The 10,881-nt window shown below is 59.8% G+C and overlaps 3 protein-coding genes across 3 annotated transcripts; 2 read left to right on the forward strand and 1 right to left on the reverse strand.

Moving 5' to 3' along the window:
- Positions 1–1,274: 1,274 nt before the first annotated feature.
- On the forward strand, positions 1,275–2,288 carry BKCO1_660008 (uncharacterized protein; the record flags this gene model as incomplete). The annotated part of the gene is made up of 1 exon (XM_020278319.1): positions 1,275–2,288. One exon carries the CDS (start codon positions 1,275–1,277, stop codon positions 2,286–2,288), a length of 1,014 nt encoding a protein of 337 aa, XP_020126383.1.
- Positions 2,289–2,676: 388 nt separating this feature from the next.
- On the reverse strand, positions 2,677–6,490 carry BKCO1_660009 (dehydrin-like protein 3; the record flags this gene model as incomplete). Its single annotated transcript, XM_020278320.1, has 5 exons — positions 2,677–2,944; positions 2,999–5,830; positions 5,917–6,165; positions 6,227–6,388; positions 6,468–6,490. 5 exons carry the CDS (start codon positions 6,488–6,490, stop codon positions 2,677–2,679), a joined length of 3,534 nt encoding a protein of 1,177 aa, XP_020126384.1.
- A 1,203-nt stretch (positions 6,491–7,693) lies between these two features.
- BKCO1_6600010 (srsf protein kinase 1) lies at positions 7,694–8,346 on the forward strand (the record flags this gene model as incomplete). The annotated part of the gene is made up of 2 exons (XM_020278267.1): positions 7,694–8,051; positions 8,135–8,346. The coding sequence occupies 2 exons, from the start codon at positions 7,694–7,696 to the stop codon at positions 8,344–8,346; spliced, it is 570 nt and encodes a 189-aa protein (XP_020126345.1).
- Positions 8,347–10,881: the final 2,535 nt, after the last annotated feature.

The following is a 10,881-nucleotide window of genomic DNA, read 5'->3' on the forward strand; positions in this document are numbered from 1 at the left end:
GGGGTTTACTTCCGGGCCAAATTTCCGTTGCGGATAGGATCATCCAGCAGCGCGAGGGTACGTTAGCGTTCTATAAGGCCAGATGGTTATTGCACATGACAGCCAGCGAAGGCGACAGCAGCCCCTTGGTTCCGGATATCGGGCTGGCACTGTGGGAGACTGTTGATGACGGATGAGAGCTGGCGATGGAGGCTAGCAAGTAGAGCGTGAGGATCGACGGCCAATATGCCGGACGAGGAGTGGTCAGCAAGGTAATTGCACTACGACCAGGCCATTTCCGGAGCAAACAGAGGAAGACGATGCGAGAACGGCGAGACGGCGTGCTATTGTACCCGGTGGATGCTGCAGCTGAGCGGGAAGAAACCGCAGAGGAGTCTGGACGCATGGCTGGCGGTGGAAAGGCATTGGTCAGCGCGGTAGCTGCAGCGGAGCAGCGTCTCCCCGCATCCGGACCCGGGCGGCAACCTAGCTTGCCCGGGAAGGGCCCTTTTTCCGCTTGCGCCACGTTTCGGCTAGCAAGTGACCGCAGTGGCGCGATAGGGAAAGGTGGCACGAACACTGGCCAGACCAAGTCTCTGATCCAAGCCGGCACCACGCGCTCGCCGGCTTTCACCGCCCTCAATACCCGGTCCTCGCGTGGCTGTGTGGGCCAGAGCAGTGTTTCCTACGCGAGAATGCGTATAGGAGATTCTCACTCGTGGCATGAGGGCTTGATGGTGTTTCTGGGCGATGCGGCTCAGCTCGATGCCACCGGGATGGGTCAGGCGCCGTCGCCAGAAGCCATGACTTAGCAGACTCTGCGCTTGATCAGAAGCCTCACGGAGGGCGTCGCGTACAAGGACGAATTTGGGAATGGGGTCGGACGAAGGCTGGATGGAGGCGGTGGGCGGGAAGACGGGTGGGGGAACGGGCTGGCAAGATCGACGGGCTGCCGTACCTTCCGGTCTGGGCTCCCAAGCGCACACGGCCAATCATTTTCGCTAGCCTGGAGTCTGCAACTTCGCAATTCCCATCTTACTCCCTTCTTGCTCTTCACACTGCCACGGGTGCCGATGAAGATGCTTGAAACGATGGTGACCCGGCAGGCATATTTCTCCAGGCTTCCGACGTCATCTCAGCACGGCAGGTGGGGCACGCGTAAGATGACAACATCTCATCGCTGTCATCACACCCGGCCTCCAACCCGACTCACCATCTGTACTCACCATCACCATTGACACACTTCCATCAAAGCATCTGACAACACCCCGTTGGCTGCCCATCGGACAGGAAATATGCCACCACCATCTGCCCAAGCGCTGCCCGCCCTGCTATCCAAAGTCCGCACCATCCTCCCAGCTTCCATACCTAAGAGCGCCGCCTACATCCTACCGGCATCCACCCTCATCGCCCTCGGCCACCCCAACCTCCTCGGCCCGCTCTTCCTCCACGTCACCGGCCACAATGACACCAGCCCCGCAACCCCGGCAACCCCATCGCAATCGCAATCGCAACAACAACCCTCCAGCACCCCCGCCCCGTCGTCGACCCCACGACCCCACCCCCTCTCCCCCGCCGAAACCCGCACCATCTCGCTGCACCTGCGCGACATGCTCCTGAAAGAATGGACCCTGACCGGCATCCCGCTCGTCATCACCGCCGTCTCCTCCCTCGGCCTCGCCGAGCAAGCCGCCGGCCTCTTCCCGCGCGACGCCCCCTCCACCTTTGACAACCGCGCCTGGAACGCCCCCACTCCCAGCCCCACCAGAGAAGAAGCAGCCTCTTCGCCCTCCCACCACCACCCCCTCGGCACGCAATCCGCCCTCTCCCCGCGCTACTCCTGCCCCACCTCCCCATCTCTCCCCCTCTCCCTCGCCCCCTCCTCCCCCCTCTCCGCCCGCGGCGCCGCCCACCTCCACCGCCTCTACCTGCACCACCTCCCCGCCATCGCCGCCACCTGGTCCTCGCACGAGGCCGACTTCCGCTGGCTCGAGGAGTCGGTCATCTACGGCCTCTTCCTGTCGGACCACGCCGTGCTCTCGGCGCTCGAGACGAGCCTCGTCACCGCCAGCGCCATCGTCGCCCAGGGGCTCAAGGCGCCCGCGCTGTGGCACCTGCGCGGGCTGCGGAGGCTGGGCGTGCCGAGGGAGGACGTCGAGCGCGTGGTGAGGGTCGTGGGGGTGTGTGCGGCGTGGGCGGGGGGGAGGGGGGAGTGGCGTGGTCCGAGGGGGGGGGAGGAGGGGAAGGAGGGGGAGGGGCAGGTGGAGGAGTGGGTTGGGTGGGTGGGGGAGGTGGAGGGGGAGGTTTGATGGGGGTCGTGGTGGTGGTGATGATGATGATGATGATGGTTGTTAGGAATCCAAGGCGCATGGTGTTGGAAAAGAAAAGGGGGAGGGGAAGAATTGGGTCTTGATGACAGTGACGTAGACAATCCGAATAGACGTAGGATTTAGAGGCACGACAAAACCTCATCAACTCGCACTCGTTTCCTTCTCGTGACGCTCGTTCATTCCATGCTAACAAGAGGTGCATTATTTCATTGTTGCTCGTTTCCAGTATCACTAAATGTCTGCATTAAATACCAATATTCGAAAAGCCATACTCAAAGCAAAAGTCGTCACCATGGTATCAAAGCAGCCGTAAGTACTACCCGACCATTCCCCACAATTTCTGTCACCCCCCACTCAGCTATCGTGTTTAGTAAGGCGTGTTGGCTTTCTTGATGTTGTCCCAATCAGGACCAATGTTGCCGCCATGAGCACTGCCTTGAGAAGCGACATTGGACCCAGAAACGCCCGAACCAGCACCGTGGCTATGGAAGCCCCCAATGGTCTCGTTGCCATCGGTACCACCAGCGCCGGAGCCGTACTTGCCAACGTTCATTGGTAGGCCGGTGTGCGGTTCGATGACGATGCCCTCTTGATCTCCAGGCCTTGCGGTGCCGTACTCGCCGGGACGGGTTTCACTTCAATCCGTTAGTAAGCTTCAACTTGCAGATATGCCAGCGGAATAAACTTACTGAGTGCCGGAAACCGCGCCGGCTTCTCCAATGCGGCCGTCGGTGCCATAGTGCTCTCCACCATGACCCCTTACGTAGTCCGCAGGCGGGTCCTTGTGGAGCCTATTGCGCTCGTGCTTCCCTTCCTCGTGCTCATAGGCAGCAGCACCAGCACCGCCAGCCGCAACGGCACCAGCCTCAACTTCATGTCGATGGCGCTTATCCTCATCGTCGGACGACTTATCCTCATCCTTGTCTTTGTCACGATGGAGGAAGCCGAAGATACCACCATGGTGCTTCTTCTTTTCTTCCTTCTCAAGCTCCTTCTCATGCTTCTTCTCTTCATGCTGAAGCTCCTTTTCGTGCTTCTTCTCATCCTTCGCCAACTCCTTCTGGTACTTCTTGTCGTCCTTTGCCTGCTCCTTGTCCAATTCTTTCTGATGCTTTTTCGCCTCCTTCTCTTGCTCCTTCTCGAATTCTTTTTGTTCCTTGAGATGCTCCTTCTCAGCCTTCTCAGCATCATGTTTGCTGAACTCATGCGCAGCACCGGCACCTGCCGCACCGGCGGTGCCCGCAACCGCAGCGTCTCTGCCATAGTGATGCTTCTGCTCGGAACTGGCGGGGTCCCTCGTAGGATCAGCAGAGCTGTAGGGTTGTTGCCGCTCCGCTTTCTCAGCCTCTCGCTTTTGATGCTCATGAACCCCGAGACCTGCCGCTCCAGCACCACCCGCCAAGGCGGCATCACGTCCGTAGTGATGTTGGCTCGTGGGCTGAGTTGTGGAGGTAGTCTGTGGTTGCTGGGTTGCTCGAGGGATAGAGCTGGTTGGCTGAGTGTTGGTCGAGGAATAAGGCCCCGAAGTGCTAGTAGTACCAGGCACATGGTCCGGAGCGGCACGGTCAGACTTGTGCTCGCCATACTGATGAGCGATACCGGCACCTGCCAGACCAGCACCACCAGCCATGGCAGCATCACGTCCGTAGTGGTGCTGCTGACCGGGTTGGGCTGCAGAAGAGACTGTCGTACCCGTGGACGTTGTGGGCGCATTCTTGTTTGCGTCAACAGCGGAGCCCGCTGGGCCTGCGAACCAACCTCCCTTAGTCGAGGATGACCTGGCAGGTGCATCTGCCCCAGCTGCGCTGCTGTGGATCCTTGGGTCTACTGCCTGAGACGTGTATGGGTTCTTCTCATGTTGATGTTGGGAGGCCGCATAAGCACCGGCTGCACCTGCACCAAGACCGCCCGCAATGGCAGCATCGCGTCCGTAGTGGTGCTGATTCGCCTCACTGGAGGGGTCGGAGTCGACTTTTCGGTCCATACGGTTAAGGGTATCAGACTGATGGGGGCCGACTGTCGTGTGCTGCTTCATCTTTTCCGGCTGGGGTAAGACTCTTGGATCCACTACGTTAGCAATGTTGCTGGAATGAGGACCAACAGTCCTCGAGGCAGGATCCGTCTCGGTAGACTGGGCTTGGTGACCTTTCATCTTGTTGGGATCGGGAAGAACTCGTGGATCCAGAATGTTCGCCACGTTACTCTTGTGAGGGCCATGCGTCAAGGTCGCTGGATCTGTATCCGTGGACCCCTTTCTGCGTGTCTCGTAAAGACCCGCAGCAGCCGTAGCACCAGCTCCCGCAATGGCGGCATCGCGTCCGTAGTGATGTTCCTGGCCTGGCGCATCACTGGCGGTCTGAGACTGTGCTCCGTGCGGGCTTCTGGCCGCCGCCGCGGTGGCCCCAGCTGTAGCAGGATCCCTTCCGTAATCCTGAGAGGAGATCTGAAGATTTCTGTCCCCTTCCACTGGCGGATACATGCCAGTATTGTCCTGGGGACGCCCTTCATACAGGCTTCCAGCTGCGGCAGCCTTAGCACCAGCAGTAGCTGGGTCACGCCCATGGTCTTGAGTAGAGTCACGGTGAGTTGCGTCCGCTTCCCTTGCTGGGTCAGATTCGGTAGTTCCTCTGGAGCGCCCCTCATACAAGCCCCCAGCTGTAGCAGCCCCGGCCCCAGCAATAGCTGCATCACGTCCATAGTGGTGCCCGTGGGATGAAGGTCCAGTGGTAGTGCTTGGCGGTTCTTCGGTGGCCGGAGTTGCAGAAGCTGAATCAGGATAAGCTCCTGGCATTCTGGAGCTGGTCAGGCTAGGATCTAGCATGTTACCCGCCTCAGTGGCATGCGGGCCAGGACTGAATGTAGGTCCGCTTTTGGTGGCGTCGGTATTGGGACCTTGGTACTCGTGATAATTTCCTTGGTGTTTGTGCATGTCAAAAGGAGTAGAACCTGCGGCTGCCGCGGCTGCCCTACGGGCTTCTTCAGATCCATGGGTTCCATGGGTCATGCCAGTGGTAGATGTCTCAGAAGCACTTCCAATGGCAGAGGGCTCGTTAGGGCTTGTGTAGTCATTCCGTGCTCCAGAAGTATCGGTGTAAGTGCCTCCGGAGAGTGGAAATGAACGATCAGTGTCGGAGCTCCTCTCCGTGTTGGAGCCCAGCGCCGCAGCCGTGCCGGCGGCGGCGACAGCAGCGCCTGGACCAACACCACGACCCGCGCTCGAGGTGTGATCGGTCTTGGCTGTTGGCAGGTCGGAATCAGTTAGCTCTTTGGCATGGGGAGTGTCGCCAATGACGCCAGATCTGATACTCGCTACAGAAATGTCGTCCCTGCTGGCGAATTCGGATGGTCGGAGATTACCTGTGGTTGGCTGAGCGCCCACGATGCCCTGGCCGTGCTCTGAACTGCGAGACACGCCTCCGACAGGTTCCAGTCCGCTGCTAGTGGAGAATCGCGTTGGTGTTGGGTTGTGAGCCGCGCTGCTGTCGTAACGCTGCTCCGCATAATTGACACCTCCGGGGTGCCTGCAGTAACGGTCAATACTGACAAACCAAATGGTACTATGACAGTTTCAAACAGCTCTAGCGAGTTCGGCTGGGGGGAAACGTACAGATTGTGTTGTCTGTGGCTAGTTTCACTCTCGGTCGCAGGGGTAGAGTGAACGCCACCAGTGGTTCGATCCGGTAGCGAGCTTGTTGCTGCGGCAGCTGACTCCTCCCTTCCGTACCGGGAATCACCGGGGCCCGACGATTCCGTCGCGAAACCTTGGCCCCTATCGGCTGCAGTACCTGGCGCAGTGGAGGCGGCTTCGCGCAGGTCCATTGTATCACTTCTACCGTGGCCCTTGGTGGAGCTTACGCTGCCAGACATCACGTCAGAGAAGCTGCCACAATGCGACGAAAGTGGGGCTGAAGACAAACCTGGGGAGTCCTGATGAGGCGGCTTCGGTGGTGTTATCTTTGGAGCGGCCAGACTGGCTGCCCTCGGCGGAAAGCCTGCCGTCCTTGGAAGTGCGGGAAGACGGATCGGCAGACTGCTGAGAGCCGTAGAGCATGTCAGCGTCCTGCTTGTGGCCGGGCGAGCTATAGACAGGGTCAGCACAGGCAGGCGATCGGAGCAGGGGTGTCGCGGGTGGTGCGCAGCGGGGCGGACTTGGCATACAAGATGTCCTTGAGTTTGTCCATGGTGAAGGGGCTTTCGGAAGTCGGACAGGATGCGATTGATGAGATCTCGAGCAGACACGAGCGCGCAGAGGACAACGATGGAGCGGCTGCGGAGGGGTCTTTGAACAAGTGAGGGCTGAGCTGAAAGTGACCTCATGCGGCAGGCACGCCGCTGCGTCATGGCTCGATCAGGGCGCACGCCATACTGCATCTGGCGTGCGAACAGCGAGGGCATGCACGACGGGCGACGCGGCTGCCGTGCTTCTCCAGATGCAGGCGCGTCGAGTGGAGCTAGAGGGCACGATGCAGGCTTTCGTTACGCCCATGACGCAGTCGAGCGCGCCGCGATCATCGGCGTGGATTCCCCACAGTGTGGCGGGGGGCAGCGCACCGCCACCGGGCCCGAGGCGGCAGGTTTGTCGCCGCGCAGCCCTCCAGCCCGCGTGCCCGCCCCCAAAGCCTGCGCAGATCCAGATCGCCGAGCGCCGAGCGCCGCGGGTCCAGACGCCGCCCACCGCTCCGTCCGCGCCCGCCAGGCCCTCCAGCCCAGCCACCGGCGCAGCAGCTCTCCTGGTCGCAGACGCGCTGCACAGCTGCACTGCTCGTGCGGGCGGCCGGCGGTGCGGAGGGCGCGGCGGCGCTCGGGGGAGCATCGGTCAGGGCGCGGTCGCGGCTGCTGCAGGTGCATGTGTGACTCGCATGCCAATAAGACGTGTGCCGCGGGCTCTCCCCTCCTCCAGCCGAGTCTCACCACCATCACCAGGGCCCCGTCGGCAAAGAGCTGGTTCCAGGTTCGCGGCGGCAGCTTCCAGCGAACAAGCATCGCGCATTTGCAGCCGCAATCGAGCCGCAGCCACTCCGCGCGGCTTGGCCTTCCAGACCCGATGGATTTTCGCTCGCCGCGCCCAGACGCCGTGCCTCCCGGCGCACCCGTCCCTCCCGATGACATCTAACGACTCGCCAGCCCCAACTTCTCCCACTCTCTCCCCTCCCGACCCCAGACGAGCCCACGCTCTGCCGAAAACGTCCATCCGACCCAACTCCACTCGATGCGCGCCCGCCGCTGAGCCGCCCACGCCCCTCCGCCGTTGCTCTCAACGCCGCCGCCGCCTCCCGTGTGCCATCCTCACCTGACGGGCGCCGGACCCGATCTGCAGCCTCTGCGCCCGCCTCACTTTCGCTCCGCTCCCCCTACGCTCTTTCCTCCCTTTCCGTCGCTCGACCATGGCTTTCCGTGAGCGCGTCAAGCGTGCCTTGGGCCGCAACTCGTCGTCCAAGTCGTCGTCGGCCTCGTCGACGCTGTCCAAGAACAACTCCAAAAGCGACAGCTCGGTCTGGTACCAGCCAGGAGAGCCGCTTCCCATGCCCAAGTACCGTAGGCCGGTGGCGAAAGAGCACAAGGAGAAGCTCGAGTCGTTCAACTTCGAGAAGGCATGGCGCAGGCGGAGCGACCAGAGCATGTACTCGCCCATGGGCAGCCGCTACCCCAGCCGGAGAAACAGCCTGACGAGCCGGAAGAGCATGAACGGCCCGCGCAGGCAGGTCATCGAAGACATCAACGACGCTGGAGATGTTAGCAACGGTACGTCGCGCTCAAGCTCCGAGAGTGTTGACGGATCCTCTCCTGCCGCGGATTTCTGAAGCTGAGACTCTCGCAATCATCAGTCGGCCTTGGCCAGCGCACACGTGAAAGCACGCGCCTATCGTCGGTTGCATTGCGCTCTGAGCAGTGCTCCGGCTCCGACCCTTCGACCAGCTCGCGGTCTCAGACGGGGACCACGAACAGCAGCAGCGCCCTTGGTCAATCGTTTACCCAGCAGGAGCTCAACCTCGCGCTGCAACGGTCCAACCTCGAGTTGCCGCATTCTGCATCGTAACCCCGGTCTGGACCATCTCTCGGTACTTAATTTCGCGGCCGGACTTGTGGATACACGTTCCCTTTTCCTGGACAAATTTTGGATCATCTGACTTCGGCGTTCTCCCGTCCTCGCGGCGTACATCTGCTTAACTGCATCGATCCACGCAGATCACGGCTACACGTTCAACGCAAGCATGCATATACATATACGGTTGGGATTCATCACATATGGAAGATTACAAGGCGCAAACTACGGATGGATCTGCATCAACAATTAGCAACTGGGCATCTCTCGATCTTCGATTTCATCTTTCTATTATTCTCCGCTGTACATTTTCTTTCGCCCGTGTTCGATTTCTCCCTTGTTTCACATGTTCCATGTTTTGGTTATCCCTTGTTTCCTTCTGGCGTTGACGGTTATAGATCACCTGACTTGATCTGCATGTCGCCTTAGAGCTCGCCCACACACCCTGCAAGTTCGTCTAGAAAAGACAAAGGAGAGGACGCAGCAGATAGAGAATGCGTATCACAAGCAGCAGTGTGCACACGTTCAAAGTGCTCTCATGTCTCATCCTCCCCCTGAGCCGGTCAGCCCCAACCGAATCATGTCGCTGCAAACAATGAACTCGTGACGTCGTCGCAGGCTGGGACCCGGCGTTTTCCATGGCGACACGTGCGACTCACCAGACACGCACCAGTTTTGTTATTGCTCCTCCTTCAGCGGACCACTTCTCTGTCTTCATTTTCGCACGCACTCTCGGAGGGTCTCTCGGTGTTTGCTCGTCGCCGCCTGGCCCGCGCCCTCGTCCCTGCCCTTTGTTTCTTATTTTAACACGCGTCGCATCATGCATCCCATGCGTGCGTGCGGCCGTTGGTGGCGGCCTGACTTTACTGCTGGAAACAACCTGACAAAAAAAAACAGGAAAGATAAAAAGACCGAAGCAACAAAGCCGACAATAAAGCCGACCCGACACACGGGTCGAAGGATCGTGATGACCACTTTTTTTTTTCCAATCGTTCATTAATATTTATTTCTGAGGCGGGAGATGCGAAGGCAGGGCGCGCGCGCTCACCCGTACGCACGGTCGTGGGCAATTTTGGGAACGAGGTTGCCCATTGGGGGCGGCCGGCCGGCCGTCGTCCGTCGACACTCGGCTGTTCCCATTTTCTGTCCTTTTGCTCATCACTCGCCGCTCGCTCTCGCTTGCAGGACAATAGCCACGACGGCGGCGGAAATAACAACAATGCAACCACGTTTTCTCTGCAAAAGTCTCGCGTACTTCTCCGGCATGCAATATAATCTGGCTGTGAGGTTTATCTGCAAGTAAGAGCTAGCAGAGAGCATGCATGCATGCATGCAGGGCATCTTTTTTTTTTTTTCACGCCGAAAGTTTATCGCGCTCATCAGTCGTCGTGCCGTCCGTTTGGTCTGCCACCAATCTCTCTGTCTACCTACTGTCTGACCGGCCGGCCCCGTCGGTCGATGAAAACCGCTTAGGGGGGTTAGGTCCGGGTAGGTGGTGGGTTTAGCAGTTATTAGCAGGAAGTAGGTGGCGGCAAACACCGGGCCGACGTGCGACGAATCACGGGGATGCAGTAGTAGTAGTGCGGATTTCCTTTTTCTTTTTTTTTTAGAGGGGGAGAAGGGTCTCTTTGGTTGCCGACGCTTGTGTTCGTGGGATCGAAGGGACGAGCTGGGGGCCGACGGAAAGGGGTCACCTAGGTACGTCCCTTTTTTTTCCTTCCTCCCGACCCGCCGCCCCCTTCTTTTACTACTACTGCCTACTTTCTCTTCAGCCCAACCCCCCCGCGCGTTTGCCCGCTTTGGGTTAGGATGGCAGGGCTGCGGCTTTGATTTGATGTGTGTCAGTGTGCGTGTAGTGTGGTCCGTAGGATGTGCTATACCGCACGTCGAGGTGACAGCTATGCCGACCAGAGTAAAAGCCTTGGCGACCGCGTGTGTGCGTGTGTGGGGGGGTTTGTTTTTTTCGCCGCAGAGACGCGGACGGGGATAGAGGTGGGAATAAAACAAGGCCGCAGACGAGGACGGTCCGCCGCCTCGCGCGGCGATTGGATACCAAGAGAGGGAATTCGTCAAAGGGAAGGCCCGAGCTGTATGTACCTAAGATGGCGCGCACGCGGCTGAAGAGAGATACGACGTGCATCAAAAAAAGAAAAGAAAAAAAATTGTTCGGTGTGGGTGCGGGAAGGGTACGAGAACCAGATGGGCAGCTCGCCTGGCGTCCCGTTCAGTCGGGGCGCGGGGCGCCGGGGGGCCTATCCCGGCGGCTTGGGTGGTGGGTGGTTTCTCTCGCCTGTCAGTGGGTGGGGGAGAACAGTTCCGCGGAGGTGGTGGCGGCGGTGGTGGTTGTCAGGCTCTACTGCAACGCTAGGGTAAGCTGGGCGTTGGCGTCCTGCGCGCGGGAACGCGGGTCGGGGTCTGGACGTGGTTGGTGGTTGCCTGCTGCTGATGCGGGATGCAGGCGGCTTGCGTGCAGTTGCAGTAGCGGGGATTAGGGGTCCAAGGATGCTTTCTGAGCACGAAGGATCTTGG

This window comes from Diplodia corticola, assembly GCF_001883845.1.
Source record: "Diplodia corticola strain CBS 112549 chromosome Unknown scaffold66, whole genome shotgun sequence".
Lineage (NCBI taxonomy): Eukaryota > Fungi > Ascomycota > Dothideomycetes > Botryosphaeriales > Botryosphaeriaceae > Diplodia > Diplodia corticola.